Source organism: Doryrhamphus excisus, linkage group LG13, assembly GCF_037039965.1.
Source record: "Doryrhamphus excisus strain RoL-2023G ecotype Guam linkage group LG13, RoL_Dexc_Guam_v1.1, whole genome shotgun sequence".
Lineage (NCBI taxonomy): Eukaryota > Metazoa > Chordata > Actinopteri > Syngnathiformes > Syngnathidae > Doryrhamphus > Doryrhamphus excisus.
The window spans coordinates 2170930-2192978 of record NC_136369.1 but is presented as its reverse complement, the minus strand read 5'-3'; the positions used below and the strand labels follow the sequence as shown (position 1 = coordinate 2192978).

The 22049-nt window shown below is 39.0% G+C and overlaps 1 protein-coding gene across 1 annotated transcript; it reads right to left on the bottom strand.

The window, feature by feature from the left end:
- Positions 1–12964: 12964 nt before the first annotated feature.
- On the bottom strand, positions 12965–21697 carry nae1 (nedd8 activating enzyme E1 subunit 1). Its single transcript, XM_058089335.2, has 20 exons — positions 21559–21697; positions 21097–21200; positions 20945–21005; positions 20836–20866; positions 20684–20755; positions 20462–20541; positions 20235–20344; positions 20032–20141; positions 19901–19963; positions 19758–19821; positions 19587–19678; positions 19427–19486; positions 19196–19329; positions 18811–18886; positions 17690–17729; positions 17394–17480; positions 17197–17289; positions 17003–17117; positions 16849–16898; positions 12965–16768 (listed from the first exon to the last, which is right to left on the bottom strand). Exons 1-20 carry the CDS (start codon positions 21606–21608, stop codon positions 16659–16661), a joined length of 1602 nt encoding a protein of 533 aa, XP_057945318.1. The 5' UTR covers positions 21609–21697; the 3' UTR covers positions 12965–16658.
- Between the last annotated feature and the right edge of the window lie 352 nt (positions 21698–22049).

Genomic DNA, 22049 nt, shown 5'->3' with positions numbered 1-22049 from the left:
CTCGTGAGGAAAAAGCGGTAGAAAATGAATGAATGATTATAAACCTTGACTCCTATTGTGCTACATTGTTATTGTATATTGCAATATATTTTCCTGTGTATTTAATATCAGCAAAGAGTACATTTGGAATACAGGAAGTGCACAAATGTATTGTAATGGATGTGAAATGGGGTAGGATTGCTTCTTACTACTCCTTTTTGGACATGTGGAACTGTGAATAAACAGTCGATAAGGATAGATGTCTGCCTTTCTGTGATGTGTTGTTCTCCCTAACATTTGTCACCACATGGCTTTTTCCAAGCCAGTAAGTTCCACTCGGAGTGTTTTATCCTAAAAAGGCATATAATCTACGGTGCCTCCCAAACAACATTCCTGTGGTACATTGTTTCAGCTGTGGCCACCATAACTGCAGAGGAGTGTCCATGAGGAATAGATGACCTTCACTGTTCCTCCGGTGACAAAGCTCTATCAGAGTTGCTGCTTGCTTTGAAGACAGCCAGTATGCACTTGCAGCACAAGCCCTGGTGAATTATTTATACGTGAAATGAAATGACCTCCTGTAACGGGGAGGGCAAAGAACAATGCATGGAATGAAAACATGCACAAAGCAAAGAGGAAGTTACAAAATGATTGTTACCTGTGTGTACTCTACATACTTCATACTTCCTTCTATGAACATGTAAAGTTCATAGAAGGACAATGATGCAAAGGCACATAATAAGCAAGGATGCATTTTTAAGACAACAACCTAGCTGGAAACCACACATTATTTCTATGTATTTCTGTGAAGTGTAAAGTGTTGTTTAACCCTTAGATCAGGGGTCTCAAACACGCGGCCCACGGGCCAAATGTGGCCCGCATGACACCAGTTTGAGGCCCCCGCCTTGATATGAAAGTTTCATGTTAGTTTGATATGGATGCTGTATGGTATCATGTACCCAGAAAAAATTATTTCTTAATTAATGTACATGTTAAAGGTAAATAACTGTTAATAGTTATCCTCCCTATCCGTGTGGAAGTGGTAACTTTTTGCCTATTTAAGTTTAAAGGAAATAACTTCTATAGGGCTCTAATAATAATAATAATAATATTTTTTTTATTTTTTTTATTTTAATAATAATAATAAAACGGCAGGGGTGGCACGGCGGTCTAGTGGTTAGTGCGCAGACCTCACAGCTAGGAGACCAGGGTTCAATTCCCACCCTCGGCCATCTCTGTGTGGAGTTTGCATGTTCTCCCCGTGCATGCGTGGGTTTTCTCCGGGTACTCCGGTTTCCTCCCACATTCCAAAAACATGCTAGGTTAATTGGCGACTCCAAATTGTCCATAGGTATGAATGTGAGTGTGAATGGTTGTTTGTCTATATGTGCCCTGTGATTGGCTGGCGACCAGTCCAGGGTGTACCCCGCCTCTCGCCCGAAGACAGCTGGGATAGGCTCCAGCACCCCCCGCGACCCTTGTGAGGAAAAAGCGGTAGAAAATGAATGAATGAATAATTAATGTTCATGTTAAAGGTAAATAACTGTTAATAGTTATCCTCCTATCCTCCCGATCCATGTGGAAGTGGTAAGTTTTTGCCTATTTAAGTTTAAAGGAAATAACTTCTATAGGGCTCTAATAATAATAATAATAATATTTTTTTAATTATTTTAATAATAATAACAAAACGGCAAATAATAAAAAACTTAAGAAACCACATATAGTTGGTGGGTAGACAAATTTTTTTTTTCAGATTATAATTAACAAAGCATTATTAGAGCCCTGTAGACATGACAAAACACGACTATAGTCACATTTATACTCTTTTTATTTACAACATATTGCGCAACTGCAGGGTCTTGAGACACATGCTAACTCGCAAACTAGAGAGCTAGCGACCTAAACGGTAGCCTTCAAGTTATTTCCTTTAAACTTAAATAGCCAAAAACTTACCACTTCCACACTGATAGGGAGGATAACTATTAACAGTTATTTAACCTTTAACATGAACATTAATCAAACGTAATATTTTTTTCTGGGTACATGATACCATACAGCATCCATATCAAACTTGCGCGGGCCGCACTAACATTAAACTTTCATATCAAGGCGGGGGCCTCAAACTAGTGTCCTGCGGGCCACATTTGGCTGGAGATAGACAAAGAGGAACAATAACCCTTTCATCATCCTTCAAGGGGGAAATGTCATTTTCATTCCACTTTGTACTGTACTTCGGTATGAACATTGTTTAATTACATCTCACAATTCTCATGAAAGCCTGAAATCACAAAAGAGCAGGTGCTTGGTTTAATATGCATGGAATGCTTTTCTCAGTTGTTTACATTCGGAATCTTACCTGAGCTGATATGGGAATGTGACTAGCCTGGTGTTCAAACTCAATAAAGCAGGTAGACAAACATGAAAAAAAAAATCACACTGCTGGAACCAGGGACATTATTACTGATAGCAACTCACTGGTACAAAAGCTTGGAATGCTATATTCCTTCCAAACACGTGATGACACATTCACTGACATACAGTGCCTTCCGGATTTCCTAATTTTTGTTTGTCACACTTAGTTTTAGACAAAAAAAAACAAAAAAAAACAAACTGTATTATGGAAAGCAGGAAGTGAACAAATGTAACAGTTAGTGATTGTAAAAGTACCAGATGGAGGGGTAGGATTTAATAAGCTTTGCTTCTTCCTACTCCTTTTGGACATGTGGAACTGTGAACTGATTATGTGATGCATTCAATTGTAATCTGATGCATGTTCAAATGAAATAAAACCATTACCATTACCATTACCATTACCATTACTATTACCATTACCATTACCATTACCATTACCATTACCATTACCATTACCATTACCATTACCATTACCATTACCATTACCATTACCATTACTATTACTATTACCATTACCACCATCAGACCAGCTTTTTAATGACAATACAGCTGAAGTTTTTCAATGAAAATTTCTATTATGCTAATTTTTCATCCCTTTCTGTTGAGTTGTGGACTCCTATAGAGCAGCTACATACAATAACCAGCACAGAAAGCATTTTTGTTCTTCCAGAATCTGCACCTATTCAGCTGTATTTCTTTGGATTTCGTGGTTCCTGTGAAAATGATCTGTTTTAATGTATTCAAAAATTGTAATGCATACAAAAACTGCATTTTGCGTTCAGTTGTGTTGTCAATGACTAATAATTTGTTTAAAAAAATTTGTTTAATGGTCTGAAATATTTAACAAAACATTTGACAAAGATGCATCAGCAAGGGGGAAAACACTTTTTCACACCATTGTATGATTTATCTACAATTTTAATTTTAATTAATTTTACTTTGATTAATCTATCTGTGATTAATCTTCACACAAGAAGCTGCCATGCGTTCTCTATACTATTATGTTTGTCCATTTCAGCCCATTTGCTGCTTATCCAGGTCGCCGGGGCAGCAGTCTCAGTATGGAAGCCCAGGCTTCCCGGTCCCCGGCCACCTCCTCCAGCTCTACTGGGAGGACACCAAAGCGTTCCCAGGCCAGCTGTGAGACATAATCCCTCCAGGGTGTCTTAGGTCTGCTTAGGTTGGCCTTCTCCCGGCTGGGCATATCCGGAACACCTCACCAGGGAGGCGTCCAGGAGGCATCCGGACTAGATGGCTCTTCTCTAAGCACCTCTGACTGAGCTCTTAGGGTGCGTCCAGCTAAGCTACCTTAAGGAGGAAATTTGTATCTGCGATCTCTTTCTTTTGCGACCCAAAGCTCATGACCATAGGTGAGGGTGGGAACATAGTAAACATTGACCAGTAAATTGAGATCTTTGCCTTCCGGTTCAGCTCTCTTTTTTCACCATGACGGTCCGATGCTGGTCCGATTCGACTGTCGACCTCACGTTCCCACCTTCACTCGTGAACAAGACCCTGAGATACTTCAACTGCTCCACCTGGGGCAGGACCTCATTCCCAACCTGAAGAGAGCACGCCACCCTTTTCCGACTATGCAAAGTGACAATTCCAAGACTAGGATATGAAACAGGTTGGCAGGAAATATGTCTTTCTCATTGGTCAACTCGCATCCTTCACATACTGTACATTCCAGAATAGAAAAGAAAATAAAGAATGACTCAGTAGATGCATTCCAGAAGGTCTAAACTGCTAAAAAAAATGGCAAGATGTATACGCCACTCCAATAGGTTTAACTCAGGATGTTGTTCTAAATCAGCAGATGGGTGTTCACTGTGTGCACCTTGTCATGCCGTGTCAACTGTGGAGGACATTAAAGTCCTACGACAGATCACCACATCAGCTTTTCTGGTCCAGTTGTGTCAACATTGTCAAGGAGAATGCAACAGACACAACATTTCAACTCAAATAGAGGATAAATAATTAGTGCTATTTAATTATAGTCGGTGTAAGATTTTAAGTTGAAAAAATGGCCTCTTACTCGCCCGGGATAACCATAGCAACTGAAATGCACACCAGATCATGGGCTTGAGGGGCTATACCCTACACTTTTTCAGTACTTTGGTTCTGGTTTTCCACACCAAAATATCTGATAAAACATTCCACTGTTCTCAAATATCTTAATTTTTATTTTTCTATACACAAAATAAGATAAAAAAAATAATAAACAAATTAATAATAAAGACAATAAATCAATCAATCAGTAATAAAAAATAATAATAAAACAGCAAATACGAAAAACGTAAGAAACCACATACAGTTGGTAGAGAAATTATTTTTTTCATATTCAAATGTACAGTATTAACAGTTATTTAACCTTTAACATGAACATTAATGAAACTTAATAATTTGACCCAATTAGCAAGTTAGCATTGTAACTTTAACAACATGTTTGATGAGATGCTTTATCTTGACGTGTATTTTCCCTTTTATTCCAAATCATTTCCTGCATTTATTTGTACCCAGCGTCATAAGCCTTTAGCTTCATTGCTAATCCAAAGCAAAACAGGGCGGGGCAACAGGGTAGGGTAACAGTATGGGCGGGGCAAGATCATGTTAATTGTGTCCGGTGTGCACACAGCTTTAAGCTGTCATTTCAAAATTTAACTTTGGTATCAAGGTGGGGGGCCTCAAACTAGCGTCTCGCGACCCACATTTGGCCCGCGGGGCGCCAGTTTGAGACCCCTGCTTTCAATAGTACCACACTTAAGCTTCACTTTCTGTATACATTTTAAAGACTCGATTACACATAACTACATTTACCCTACAACTACCCAGTTAACCCCCCCTCCTCTAGGTGACACTTGGGAGAGTCCAATCAAGGTGATCAACCTCTGGCCTGCACTCATATGGGCGCGCCTCCATGTTTGTGCCCCTACCAATCACCTCAAAGAAAGGAGACACTAATGAGAAATTAGTAACAAAACCAATGACTTCTAAATGAAAAACTAACTAACTTAAGTGGTAATTAAACAACTTAAATGGCAAACAAATATAATTAAAGTACTAACCAGAATATATGTGAAATAAATAAGAAAAGCCAAGCATTTTACTGTTCTTTCATTGATATATGTTCAGTAAACACACTGGGTGACATTAGTAACACTAACACAGAAAAGCAGAGCTTGGGGGGAGAGCAAAGAGCCTATCTGGCTTACAGCGCACGCCCATATAAGGAAGTTTGCCAATCTGTGACATCACCAAGCGGTTCCACATTGTGCTTCTAGAGCCAATTTTTGGTCTCCATAGAAGAGTAAGTACAGAGAACGCCGATAACGAAGGAGCTTATGGAAAGTGGAGATCAGAGAAAAGTAGGGGCCGGGGGGGTTATTATCGTGGAGGACTTCAAACTGTCTCGCCCCTGCCATGCACTTACAGAGGATCACTGAGCAAGTCCCGGGACTGCCTTCTGTTGCTGACCCCCATGCATGCCTCATTAAACCCCTTAAATTTGTCACAGACTCATCCCAACACACATATGGACGCACACAAAGTGAAACACATAGCGCACCCGTGCCTCTAATCCCTGCTTCCCTAATGACACCCCGGGCCATGGCGTTGCCATATGTCCACCTAAAAAGCACTGCAAGCTTCATCGTGCTTACACTTCAATTCAATGCAACATATAAGACACTCCCATTAACTTTGTATGTGCAATGTAGATTCAGTTCATACAATGTTGCAATTATTGAGAGAAAAAATGATCACAGTGTTTTTCTGAAGTCTGTTGGTCCTTTTCTTTATCCACACAAGTTTTACATTCTCGCCATGACATTTTCACCAGCATTTGAAACAAAGCTCGCAGCTAGAAGTAGTTCTTGATTCATTTCTGGGGAAGAAAAACGTGTCAATTGTTACACACTTGTTGAAAAAAAATATAAATGAAAAAGGTAATGATTTAACAAAGAGGTTTTCTATCATGTAGGTCATGAAAACCATTGACAAGACTCAATAACATATGCACTTGTCCAGGGGCCGCCCCTAGCAAAATTAGAGTCCGATAAGCAGGCTCACTTGGTTCTTTATGCCTCACGGCAACGATTTGCCCCTAAACCTTCCCTGAGCCCCAAACCGTACCGCCTACAAGACTTCATATAATACCCACAATCCCGCCCCCCCATGGATCATGGGGCCCTATGCGCAGTGCGTGTTCTGCACTTGTCACTATGGATCTTGTTCTAAAGTAGGGTTCATTTGTAGTTGGTGATTATGTTGGTTAAGGGCAGCACTAAAACAGAGAGAGAAAAGATAACACTACAATATTTGTCAATTCTGGAAAATAAATAAATAAATAAATAAATAAATAAATAAATAAATAAATAATAATAATAATAATAATAATAATAATAATAATAATAATAATAATAATAATAATAATAATAATAATAATAATAATAATAATAATTCATTCATTTTCTACCGCTTTTCCTCACAAGGGTCGCGGGGGTGCTGGAGCCTATCCCAGTTGTCTTTGGGCGAGAGGCGGGGTACACCCTGGACTGGTCGCCAGCCAATCACAGGGCACATATAGACAAACAACCATTCACACTCACATTCATACCTATGGACAATTTGGAGTGGCCAATAATAATAATAATAATAATAATAATAATAATAATAATAATAATAATAATAATAATAATAATAATAATAATAATAATAATAATAATAATAATAATAATAGGCGGCACGGCGGTCGAGTGGTTAGCGTGCAGACCTCACAGCTAGGAGACCAGGGTTCAATTCCACCCTCGGCCATCTCTGTGTGGAGTTTGCATGTTCTCCCCGTGCATGCGTGGGTTTTCTCCGGGTACTCCGGTTTCCTCCCACATTCCAAAAACATGCTAGGTTAATTAGCGACTCCAAATTGTCCATAGGTATGAATGTGAGTGTGAATGGTTGTTTGTCTATATGTGCCCTGTGGTTGGCTGGAGACCAGTCCAGGGTGTACCCTGCCTCTCGCCCAAAGACAGCTGGGATAGGCTCCAGCACCCCCGCGACCCTCGTGAGGAAAAAGCGGTAGAAAATGAATGAATGAATAATAATAATAATAACAACAATAATAATAACATAATAACGTGAGCCTCAATACCAAGTAGGTTCTTCTCAGTGACTCAGCACTGAATGTGACTGAGATCCTAGCTTTGAATTTGTGATGCTACATCAGGCAAAGCAGGTCAAGGCTCCATCACTCCAAACTCCTACTGACATATCAGAGGCGAAGAAGAAACTGCTTCCCATGGCACTACTTATCCAAAAAAGCAAACTCAGCTGATGTTCAGTGGAAAGCCGAGAGGAAGTGAGAGAGAGAGAGAGAGAGAGCTGAAGAACTGTCGTGACGGTGTGCCCAGACATGTGAGGAACGACTGAACCTCCCACAAAGCTTCTCAATAAAAGTTGCTCCAAAAAAACAACAACAAGGAGTTATCCTTCATAAATGTGCTGTGTGGATACCTGCTGACTTTGCCGTGACCCCATCAGATGGGCTTAAGAAGAAGGTACACAAAAAAAACACTGATGGTAATTGTACACATGTACAATCAGCTTTTGTTGAAAATTGGTTGTTCAACTTGTACATCAATGATATCTCCAAAGTTATGAAAGACTTAAAGCTGGTATTATTTGCAAATGATACCACTGCTTTTTGTTCTGGAGGGAGTACAGACAAAATCATTAGAAAGGTCAGAGAAGAAATGGTCACACTAAAAAGATGGTTTGATGATAATAGATTGTCCTTGAACTGAAATGTCCTGCTTGTGGCTTACTGTACATGTTGTACAGGGGTCTCAAACACGCGGCCCGTGGGCCAAATGTGGCCCGCAGGACACTAGTTTGAGGTCCCCGCCTTGATATGAAAGTTTAATGATAGTGCGGCCCGCGCAAGTTTGATATGGATGCTGCATGGTATCATGTACCCAGAAAAAAATATTACGTTTGATTAATGTTCATGTTAAAGGTTAAATAACTGTTAATAGTTATCCTCCCTATCCGTGTGGAAGTGGTAAGTTTTTGGCTATTTAAGTTTAAAGGAAATAACTTTATTCTTGATTTGTTTATTTATTTTTCATCTTATTTTGTGTATAGAAAAATAAAAATTAAGATATTTGAGAACAGTGGAATATTTTATCAGAGCTTTTCTTGTAGAAAATCGAAACCAAAGTTTATTCATTTTTCTGTTTTGTTTTTTTTTTTTGGAAAACCTGATGCAGCCCAGTCTCGCCCAGACCCTAGCTCCAGTGGCCCCCAAGTAAATTGAGTTTGAGACCCCTGCTCTAAAGAATGCTGTGGTGTGAACGGTACCTAATATGCAGCTGATTTACCCAGTGTGTGTGATGTGTTTGATAGACTTTGACCTTAGGGGTTCTGTTTGTTGACTGCTTTTCTAACATCCAACATTGTGTAATACAAACACTGGAATTTACTGCTTTTGCAGTTCAAACATCCTTACTCACTTTTTAGTGGCTAAGCCCTCTGTGAGCTATGGTTTTTCCACAGTTCTCCATATAGGGAGGTGCTGTGCTACTTTTCATCTACTACAGACATCGTGTCACTTATCTGAGGAATTCACCCTGAGCATCTCCTCTTCATAAACACTCCCATGTGGAGCGCATCACTCTCTCTCTCAACACACACACATTATCTCATCCATTCTCTGCATGGTCAAGCAGCATAAAAAAAGGAATAAAATACCAATATCCATTATGTGATTCCTCCCGATTTGGAACTTCCTTAAACACGCTCACATTGTTGACATAGTTGTGTCTTCATGTTTGAATGGCAGGACTCCACCCGACAGACAGGTGGTCTTCATTAATGCCGCTCTTGAAAAATGAGACCAGACAAAAGAATAACACATGCAAGTGAGTCATTCCAGAGTGTAATGTCAATGTTAATAAACCTAAAAGTAACAATGCAAATGAGATTTATTACATGTGCAGGCGTTATGGAATTATCATAAAACTTTACTTAAGTGTTTTTCAAAGGCATTTTTCAAATTGAATTCCCACCGCCTGTGTTGGACTGATCTCAGTGACTGGGCAAATGCCAGAGAGGGGCGACAGAGATAAGAATGGAACCTGGGGAATGTAAGTAAATGGTTCTATAACCGAGCAAGCAAGCATACACTCACATTCAAGCATGTTGGCAAATCCAGATTTTAAAGAAAATGTATAATTTATTCAAAATGATGGTCTTACTGAAGCTGGACATTGCAGGCTCGTTTGACATTCAACGTGCCGATAATCAACTGTAATCAGGACGAGGATTTATTCATTCATTCATTCATTTTCTACCGCTTATCCTCACGAGGGGTGCAGGGGTGCTGGAGCCTATCCCAGCTGTCTTTGGGCGAGAGGCGGGGTACACCCTGGACTGGTCGCCAGCCAATCACAGGGCACATATAGACAAACAACCATTCACACTCACATTCATACCTATGGACAATTTGGAGTGGCTAATTAACCTAGCATGTTTTTGGAATGTGGGAGGAAACCGGAGTACCCGGAGAAAACCCACACATGCACGGGGAGAACATGCAAACTCTAAACAGAGATTGCAGAGGGTGGAATTGAACTCAGGTTTCCTTGCTGTGAGGTCTGCACGCTAACCACTAGTACACCGTGCAGCCTGGATTTATTTTTCAGGAAAAAATATTCCAAGAATTCTTTGTTGATAACACAATATTGGTCCATAAATCAATATAGCAGTTTTTATGGTTAATCATTAATATTACAGCTAATCCATAGATTCCCATATCATTCCTTATTTTAAAAGGGCATTCACTCATTTCCTGCACTTCCCTGAAAAGAAATGAACAGACTGTAAGAAGGGAACAGCGGGTGGATGCGAGAAAATAAATACAAAGTAAACAGAGCATTAAAAAGAAGACAGCTGCGTGAATGTTTCTGAACCAACGTGTGTACCATTTATCAGGCTAATGTGGCTGTGAGTGTTTACATCCCCTGAGAGTGTACAGTGTGTGAACATGTGAATGATGGTCCGTGTGTGTGTGTGTGTGTGTGTGTGTGAATGTGTTTGGGGTGGGTGTAATGCAACACCATGGTCTTACGGGGAGGAGTGTGCCTCTGACCCCATCTTGGGTATACTGACTTTTTGACTCTGCAGGCGTAGCTGCTAATAGAACGTGGATCCAGATGAATAGTCGGAGGTTATGTTGACATTGCCATTGGTGTGTCTGTCTGGTTGACACACACACACACACACACACACACACACATGCATGGAACTTAGTGGTCATACCAGCCTCAGAGCTCACTTTAGTCTAGATCTTTTTTTTTATTTTTTATTTTATTTGGGCAAATATATGAAACATTACAGTGCATTTCTTACATCAATCAAAATATAACTTTCCATTATTTACATTTGTATTCAACTATCTGATCACAAGCCCAAAAGGAGTAGGCTGAAGCAAAAGCTTATAAATGTCTACCCCTTTATGCAAGATATAATCATGTTCATGTTTTCCCGTTACTACAGTAAAGTCTCATTATATCGATATCGGTTATAACGAATTACTACTTATTACGATACTATTTTCATTTCCCGGCAAATTTCTAGTCTTTTATGATATAATTAGCTCCGTTAGCACGATACACGGTTATTATGATAATCCGGTTACTAGGATGCCCTTTTCATCTCCCGCCAGCCAATTTGGTCTGCTTATATCGATACAAAAGCAGCTTAAATCAATCTTTGCTTAAGGATTTCAATACCAAAAAAGAACACGGCGAACGGCTGCTTCCAGTCAACTTTATTTTTCACACTTCCACCACCAGAGTGCAGCACACACAGCGGAAAACACCCGTCCCTCGCGCCTACCCCTCCGGGTGGCAACACCTTCCCTATCAATAGTTCCGGGGTGAATTATGTTCCGGGGTGAATTATGTCCCGGTAACCGGTAATCACTACAGCGTAAGTTTATTTTTATTTACTGTAGTACAAAATGTATTGTAGTACAAAAGCATGCTAGATACGCAATCCATGAACTCAAGGAGAAAATTATATGCCATATCAAAGATCCGCCCACTTTTAATGCAGTTCGGCGCAGGATCGGATATATGGATAGTCCGGTTATATCGATATTTTTTCCGACTCCCGAGAATATCGATATAACGAGACTTTACTGTATTATCATTGTAATATTATTATTGTTATTATCATTATTATCATTAAACAATGCGCGCAAGTTTGATATGGATGCTGTATGGTGTCATGTACCCAGAAAAAATGATTACGTTTGATTAATGTTCATGTCAAAGGTTAAATAACTGTTAATAGTTATCCTCCCTATCCGTGTGGAAGTGGTAAGTTTTTGGCTATTTAAGTTTAAAGGAAATAACTTGAAGGCTACCGTTTAGGTCGCTAGCTCTCCAGTTTGATCCTATCCATCCTGGTCACTCCCAATGAGAACCTCAGCATCCTCATCTCTGCTACCTCCAGTTCTGCTTCCTGTCTTTTCCTCAGTGCCACTGTCTCTAGAACAACATGGCTGGTCTCACCACAGTTTTGTATACCTTGTATACCTCACACATCACGACTGACACTTTTCTCCACCCGTTCCATCCTGCCTGCACACACTTCTTCACCTCCTTTTCACAATCTCCGTTGTTCTGAACTGTTGATCCCAGGTACTTAAAATTCTCTACCTTCTGTATCTCTTCTCCCTGTAACCTCACTCTTCCACTTGGGTCCCTCTCATTCACACATATACACTCTGTCTTGCTGCTCATCTGGTTTTCTTTGACGAAGTTTAACCAACTAACTAATTCAGTAAGTCCGGCAAATAAACTATTACAGACCATGATTTGGGGCTGCACGGAGGTGGAATGGTTATCGCACAGACCTCGTGAGGAAAAAGCGGTAGAAAATGAATGAATGAATGAATGTGTATAACATTGCTATCTGATTACCACAGTCAATGTAATGTACTTTTTGCAATGATAATAAACTGAATAAAGGAGTTGATTTCTATAGGCCAATGCATGGATTGGATGGTCTGCTGTCACCTCATTAACAATGCATCTGGAAAGCATATAACCATTAAGAATGTTGAGGCTGCTCTACCCTCAGACTTTGTCTAGCTTGCATTGTTTTTAAGTGCAGCTGCTGACATGCGGCTTAACTTTGGGTTTAACAATGTGCTGTGGTATTTTAGCCTAATTATACACTAATCAACCATAGTGTACAAATTAAAAGTTTTATTGTGATTAGTTTGCTGCAAAATGCATTTTGTTCATTTCCATATAGGTTTGTGTGTATAGTACTTTCACATTCCAGTGTCACAGCTCCATCTGTTTGTAGGAAGAATGGAGAGGCCCTGTGTCGACCCCTGAGAGGTTTAAAGTATGCTGGCCTCCTGCAGTCTCCCGGCAAACACTGAACATTCTGCTCTGCTTTTGGCAAGCCGCTTTCCATTCAGCCTGGGTCTTATGAGGAGGTGAGGGCTGAACTAGTTGGACCACAGCCAGGCGAATGGTCCGAAGTAGCAGCGATGAGCCATCAGGAAACAAGTTTTTAATCGTTGACACTCGAGTCTTTAGTCCTTCAGGCGAAGGTAAAGCAGACCGCTTTTATTGCACGATTTCCCTTTATGTTTGCAGCTGACTCATGTTGCCCGCCTACATTTCCTCTCTTTTTATTGCTTGTAGCCACCAGTGAGACTCATTGGCCGCCATGTTGTTCTTCTGCAGGCGGTGCTTCTGATTTACGGATTGATTTTTTTTTTTTTGCATTAATGGCCCCACCGCCACTGCACACACATCCACTGGCCTCTATTGCTGCTTGAAGATAAATACAGGACTCATCATAGCCATGAAATGTTGACAATGTGCAGAAGCAACACAGTGTGAAAAAATAAAACCAAAGCAATTTTAAGTCAAGTTATTCCAGGTTCACATTGAAGCATTCCGCAAGATTGAAATCCTGTCGTAGGCACACATTAGGTTCGTTCAGTTCTGGATCCGGCGGCTGTACTGCACAACGGAAAGAATCTGTTTGGGGCCTAACTTTTTTTTCCCTGGATGCTGGAGCACTATCACATCATATCATAACATATCATACCAATACAACAAATTATTAGTGACAGTATCTGTCAACAATGTACCCTCAAGAACAAACAATACAAAGTAATTAAACAGCATTTACTAATAATACATATGAAAAAAAAGAACATTTTTGCGGCCTTTCAAGCAAATATGACTATTGTTTACAACAGGGGTCTCAAACTCAATTTACCTGGGGGCCACCGGAGCTAGGTTCTGAGTGAAGCCGGGCCGCATCAGGTTTTTTTAAAAAAACAAAACACATTTATTAAAAACTGGAAAAATGCTTTTGCTTCTGCTATACCCTACACTTTTTCAGTACTTTGGTTCCGGTTTTCCACGCCAAAATATCTGATAAAACATTCCACTGTTCTCAAATATCTTAATTTTTATTTTTCTATACACAAAATAAGATAAAAAAAAATTAAGAATAAAGACAATAAATCAATCAATCAGTAATAAATAAGTAAAATAACAATAAAACAGCATATAAGAAAAAGGTAAGAAACCACATACAGTTGGTAGAGAAATTATTTTTTCAGATTCAAATGTACAGTATTAACAGTTATTTAACCTTTAACATGAACATTAATGAAACTTAATAATTTGACCCAATTAGCAAGTTAGCATTGTACTCAGTTCCATCTGGGAGCAGCGTTGTAACTTTAACAACATGTTTGATGAGATGCTTTATCTTGACGTGTATTTTCCCTTTTATTCCAAATCATTTCCTGCATTTATTTGTACCCAGCGTCATAAGCCTTTAGCTTCATTGCTAATCCAAAGCAAAACAGGGCGGGGTAACAGGGTTGGGTAACAGTATGGGCGGGGCAAAATCATGTTAATTGTGTCCGGTGTGCACACACATTTCAACATTAAACTTTGGTATCAAGGTGGGGGCCTCAAACTAGCTTCTAGCGGGCCGCATTTGGCCCGCGGGCCGCGAGTTTGAGACCCCTAGTTTACAAGAACTTCCTGTCAGTGTGATCTCTGCTTTAAGATATGCATTGAGCTGGATTTCTATCAAAGACGCTAGGAGGGCAAGTACCCTCTTGGCTGATCTTTAGATGATGCAGATGACGTGTCAGAGTTTTGAGTTTTCTTTTAAAATCCTATCTATACATAGCACTTTTCAGAGGGTTATTTTTAATCAATGTATAATATGCAGGTTATTTGTAAGAAAAAATGCGTTTAATGCATCTCTAGATTCTAAAAATGGCATTCAACTTCCAGTTTTACTTGATTACAATTTGATTTAGCTTTGACATCACGTAGTAAGCTACTTTGCCATATTTGTAAATCACCTCACGATAATCAAATGCTAGCTTATGTAGAAACAGCCGACTCCTCATTATTCTATTTATTCTGGCACAGAAATGTACAATTACATTATCCAGCCGCAGTATCCATATGTAATTGTATTATTACAAAAATGATGAATGTAGCAGCGATGGAAAGCAAACAGCCAATTTCAGTTATGTTCAATTAGATGCAAATTAACAGAAAGTAATACATAAATTACTGTATTATGGAAAGCAGGAAGTGAACAAATGTAACAGTACCAGATGGAGGGGTAGGATTTAATAAGCTTTGCTTCTTCCTACTCCTTTTGGACATGTGGAACTGGGAACTGATTATGTGATCTGATGCATGTTCAAATGAAATTAAACCATTACCATAAATCCATGGCAGAAAAGTGTTAAATTAAAAAGGCCATACAACACATGAAGGATTTTACATACTATATTTAAATATTGATGTTTGATAAGCCAATAGCTGTCCCATTGTTTATTAATGGGTGTGGTTACATTGGTCAAATGACAATGCTTGAACGCTTTTCTTCTTAATGCAGATTGCACATAAAGCATAAGCAAAGCAAATAAAGTTTTAACAATGACATATATCAAGTGTGATTTAATCCATGGAGACATATACGGCGTTCAATGAACCCTTACAGAAATAACTCTGAATAAAAGAAGGAACTGATCCAGCAGATTAATGAAGTTAGAAAGTGTGTGACAAAGTGTTCATGACAATGCTGTTAGCGTCACATTTCAGTGTGTACTGTACTGTACCTAATCTGTTAGGCAACAATGTACTTTGAACTGAATGCTGAGCAGTCAATGAAAGTGTGCCACCTACTGGTGAAAAGCAGACCTTTGCCAGCCATTTAATTTACCTTGTACGGGGGAGCAGAGTTGACTTTTAGCTTGTTATGGGTTATGATATAATGATGTTAGTATTATTGTGCAATAAACCTGCAATAAAAGTCAGCTGTTCAAGACAACTACTGACACCTTAGTGACCAATGTAGACTACTACATCCACAAGTTGTGGTTATAAAGGGGACTGACCTACTATGCTCATTCTTCAATCCTTTGTATTGAGTTGTGGTCTCCTATAGAGCAGCTACACACAATAACCAGCACAGAAAACGTTTTAGATTTTGCAGAATCTGCAACTATTCCAGCTGCATTTGCCCACTCCACTGTGATAGGAAGCACTTTGGGCGTGTGACCAAACTATGAACCACACCTTTTGAAACAGAGCGTTTTGAGCCATCACAATATTCAATCATCGCAATCACTTCCAAATGCACAAGCCTCATTATCTGAAACTTTGGCATCTTATAACATGAGAATACAACATTCTAACTGCATTTATAGGTCAGAAAAGTATAAAAAGCATAATAGGTCCCCTTTAATGGATTGTACTGTACTTGTATTCCAGTGCATTTTACCATTTTTATGCTTGAAAATGCTTAATTTGACCCAATTTGCTTAAATCTGCACATTTATGAGTAATATTAGGCTGTAGTCAAGCAGAAAACAGTGATCATTTATTAATTGTTTGAAAAAACGCTGTAGAGTGACAAAGTGATGCTCAAACTGCAATATAATGAGGGACGACCATATTGTTAAATAACCATATTGAATATCCATCTCAGTGGGTTCTACATGATTACATCCGGTTCATGTTGTCTACTTGTTCGGGTTGACATTTAAGTTTAAGTGCACGTGTTTAACAGTAAAAGAATCCCCAAAAAGCATTTTAAAAAAGCACTTATGTACAGTTGACAGTTTCCATTCAATCTGTTAATAAATGCTACATCTTCTCGCTGTGTCTGTAAATTAGGTCAGAATGAGTACCTCACAGCTGTAAAGTAGCAGAGGTCTGTGACATGGCATTATAGATGAAAGTGTTGTTGAAGGGCACAAACTGGTGGCTGATGATCTTAATGGCTTCTTGTGCAGCTGAGCCTGAACAATCACAATGTATTAAATAACAATGAAACAGACAAAACTATACATTCCGTGAATCTGTATGTTTTTGGTATTACCTCCCATAAATGCAGCAACTGTATGCGGCTCTGCTGCACCATACCGACAGCTGCAGTTGGGAAAAAAAAAAAAAAGTTATTTGAAAGCCGGAACGACAAAAGCAGATTAATGTCAATCAGCGAAGAAGAATAATTAACAGTAACAGGGACTTACAACTCGTGTACATAATCATCCTTAATGTTGACATTGAGGTTGTACTCTTGCAGCAGGCTGGTGACGCACAGTTTCAGCTTGCTGATGTCTTCTTCTACTTGGTAGTTATACACTCCTGGAACATGTGACACATAAAACTGATACCGTATCTACTATTCTACGAAACAGGATTAAGTGGGTTATATCTGAAGTACCAGGGTAGCGGGAGTGCTGTTGGTAGAAGCGATCGACAGCTCGAAGCATCAGGTAGAACACCATCTCACTATCAGGATTGTCCATGCACGAGGCTGGGGTCGTACATCAATAGTTAATATATTATCATGCTTTCTGGTAAGAGACAATGCAAAATAAAATGCAAGATGCACATGGGTACCATCGAGGAGTTGCTTACTTATTTCATCTCTGTTAACTGAATCCACACTGTGCTCTGCTGCTAAAGATCTGCAGTGCACCACCCGAAGGAAGGACGCATTCTTGCCTGTACATAAGTTATGCAGTAATCAAATTAAAAAGAAACAACCAACCACTGTCATGTGCAAAATTGTGCGACATTGTGAGGTTTGTTCTACTTGGAGAATTACTTTAGTTGGGTGACTTAACCTCAATCCCACTTTTACACTGTGTAGCTTTGTCTGAATTTATGTTATTAAATTATTACATTTCCAACATAATGTATGAGTTGCTTACAGAAGAGTCTGATGTCTTTGTCAGTTATGCTTTCAGGTGCCTGGTGGAAAAAAAAGGCATCATTTGAATCTAATGCATTATAATAACATTGTGTCATTCATTTATTCATCCATTCACTTTCCATACAAGCCTATGGCCAAACATATGTATTTGGACAGTGGAAGAAAGCCAGAGTACTCAGACGGCACAATGGAATCATCCACTCCCAATGGGGTCACTCCATCACCCCGTATATGTTTTTAATCGGTGTCACCACAAGCATGTACTGCAGAGGTAGGGAACCTATGGCTCGGGAGCCAGGTAGGGCTCTTTTGATGACTGTATCTGGCTCTCAAGCATTTCTTACCACAATAAAAATGTATTTTTGCTAACATTTTAAAGTAAACCATCACAGAAATGACTGTTAAAAATAATATTCAAAATCAACAACTTTCTTATGCATTTTAATTTGTCCATCTATATTCTGCTGCAATACGGCCAACCATATCTATCTTTCCTGATGATATTTTCCAGGTCAAACACCAAAACTTGATTATTACTGGGTAATGCTGTAGTCTACCTCGGTCATTGAGATGTCAAAAAAACATGTAAATGTAAACTTTCCTCCTTTAGTCAAATAGCTAAAGCTGCAGAACCAAGCCTTCTGACAAAGATGGCCAAAAGAATGAAATACGTCTACGGAGTATGGTGCAAAACTATGCAGCAGCAGAAGTTGTATTAATGGCAACAAGTATTTGATTTATTATTAGACACTGCGCTGCTCACGAAAGTGTGCTGGCCACACCCCATTGGTGTGGGGTAGTGTGCCAGGTCTACGTAATTAGAGCCCATTATCTAAAACTGTTGGTGTTACATAAAAAAGCACACATTTTATTGTATTCAATGTTTAAAAAAATTTATATGGCTCTCACAGATACACATTTTAAAATATCTGGCCTTCATGGCTCTCTTTGCCAAAAAGGTTCCCGACCCCTGATGTACTGTATAGTATTAGGTGCAGCAACCAGGGATTACTGTTGCTTTTATGGGAAACAGTTGAAACTAAGAGAGTAAGTTTAGTACAGTACAGTAGTCATCAGTAGAGTATTAAACCTTCAATAGTGCATAGTTTCACAGCATACCTTTCCAACAGACTGCATCAGACTTTCAACATATCCGGCAACAGTTTCTGCATCCTGCAGGGCCTTTTCCCGGTAACTGTGAGAAAATACAAACATCTGACACTGCAGACACAATAAAACATGCAAAAGACACACACAGAATAATAGTATTTTGCAGTTTTGTTTTGTAAATTAATAGTGATGGCAATGCTATGAGGTTAGCTTTAATTGCCAGTAGGGGGCGCTGTTGTACAAGATATGAAATTATCTCGCTTGAGAGGAACTGTAAACAGTGGAGACTTAAATTGAAAGGACATAAACAAGCTTCATATCTAGTAATTAAATGTTTGCCCTGTTATTAACATGTTTACTTTCCTGTTACTTTTCTAAATATATATGTTCTTACACATTCTGAAGTTTGATAAACTTCTGCGAGTCTGCAATCATATCTGGTATGGTCCCCCGCACAGGTAGACTGCCTTGGCCTTCATTGTGTACAAACTCCCTCACAGCTCGCAGCATCACCCAGAAGGATGTAGTCTGTATTAAAAAAAAATACCAACAGAATGTAAGCATTTTGCTCAATGTCACACAGGAATATGTGTATATTTTATTGATCAAGCGTAAAGCCCAAAACCTGTGATGTTATGTTGTTACACTGATCATTATTGAATAGGTCTTTAACGCCACTAGGGATCTGCAGAAACAAAGAAGAACCAATAGATAAGACTCCAGGGACAATTCATAACAAAAATACAACCAGTGTAGCACTTGCACTATGAGATGAAAACTCGCACCTTGGTAGGATTTAAAGCAGTATTGACATTCTTAATGGCTTCCTCAAAGTTTTCCTCATCCTCTGGGACACCATTCTCATTCTTCAGGGTACCTGGCATGGAACAGAATGAGTCGCATGGTGTGAATATTATATTTAACTTAACAATTTTTTAAAAAGTACCCATACATACCTTCCCGAATAATTTGTCTGAAGGCCTCTTTCTCCTTGTAATTTCTGGGGGGCTGAGAGTCATTCTAAAAAGGTGAATTACATTTAATTGCTTAGTGCTGATATGCCTTTCAGTTACATAACACTTGACAAATTTTACTATACCTCACTGAGCCATTTTTCAAGGTATTTAGCAACAATGACAATCCAAGGTGTGTGACTGTGATCCTATAGAGAAAATAGAAAGATTATTATCTACTGAGCCAATAATCGCTACATACATACAAGATATACACCTTTTTATCCATGCTGTCAAGGTCATAGGACTGAATGTGCTTCTGGAATTCAGCAAAGGGCTGGTCTAACCTCAGGTCCTCCAAAGCATTGTCGGGGTGTGACTCGATCACTGTGTAGATTAGTCAAATGTACATCATATGAATCTAAAATGCAAGCCACAGTGGTGCAATGTGTTCATGCAAAACAACCAAAGGCTACTAACCTGTGTGCTCCTGCACCACAAGCCTCATGTAGCCAATAAGGCCATATGTTTTACAAAGCAAGAAAGGTACCGATGCACTCCACAGAACTGAACCTAGCCTTAAACATGTGCTATTGGATTTCAGAAAAAAAGACTTGGTTAAAAAAAAAAAGGGATATTATCAGTTTCTATTACAACTTCAGTGCATACTATATAAAAATGTGTAAACAATACTACATTTTAAATACCTTTCAGGCAACTGCACACCGATAACGATGGTAAATCTATGGAAGAACTCTGGATTGTTATCCAGTAGCATGTCAGGACTCTATAAATAAACACAACAGAGAACAGAGTCATGGTCAAAATACATACAGTATCAATCAGCTTTGTGCTAGAGCATGTGTTGTACATCTGAATTTGTTGTCACGGTTGAAATCTAAACAAACAAATAAACAAACACCACCAACCTCCTCAACAAAGTTACCCGATACATCATTGTTCAGTTCTTGGAGCAGCTCTGTGGCAGCCTGTGCTCTATTCTAAAACAAATTATTAAATAAATTCAAACTAATGCAAGTGCATACGTAAACATAAATGCATATATTCATCCTATGTGTACCTTGCCGATGCTGTTGCTGCTCAGGAAAAAACTGCAAGACACGATAGCACAGTGGTGAAAAAGACAAAATAATAATTCTAACGGAACAAAATAACAAAACATGTTTTACTTGTTTCCGACATCTTCCCCAGAAACTGTGTTTCCATCAACTATGGTGAAAGCTCCAATGCCTGATGATGACATTCAGGTTATTCAAAGGAAACCCCTTTATTACTTGCTGGATTTAAACATCAAGATCATTTATGCAGATCATTTATTTACCAGGAAGCACAAGGTTTTTGAGTATCTCTGTCCCAGTTGCTGTAGCATTGATAAGACACACATGAGCATTCTCAAGAGCTTCTTGACCATGGTCACCCCATAACCTGTGTAAACAAAACACACACACAAGATGTGGTCTGCTGTGTCTGGTGATTAATTCGAACCCATAACTGTGAACAGCTAATATGTTGAGTTAGCAGGTGAAAGAGTACTATAAAACTGGTTTAATTGTCAGTCAACACATTTGTGAGATGGTCGGAAAGCAAAAACAAGGTAGTCATTGCACAACTGTTGTTGCTACCGATGCTATTTGAAAGCTAGCATACGTAGCAAAGCAGCAAAAGCTAGCGACTTTATGTTAGCCTTCCCTATTACCATTGCTTTTATGGACATTGACATACAATCCAATACGACACAAACATAGTTTCGCAGCAGGTACGATATAAATCACAATTTCAATACCTGAGCTGCCTGTCGTATTTCTGTTCTTTAGCGGCTTTTGTGGCTGCCATGGTATCGGTCACTGCAATGTAAACACAAATTACATTTCGCAACGTCAGATTCGACACGACCTTTACGCGCACACACAGAGTAAGATTCACACTCGCATTTTCGGCACAACAATCAAGCGATCACAGCTTACGTTCAAGTTTGAAATTATTGCATATCTTAACCAATACATCCGATATATGTATATATATTTATTATTATTATAGCTGTGGTTAAAAAATGCAATCAAATGAAGCAAGCCGTATTGCTATAAATGAGCAATAAATTTATTTATTTCAATGTATTTATTTTTTTTCAATTTTTGTTTTTGGGTCAGCAATTTATTATAGAACAATAAAACGGATTTTTGTTAGTTAGTAGAATGGCGTATGAAGTTAATTATCCTAAAAAAGTTCCTTGTTATGTTGCAGTAGTCTAGTCAATTTTAATGCATTATTTATGTT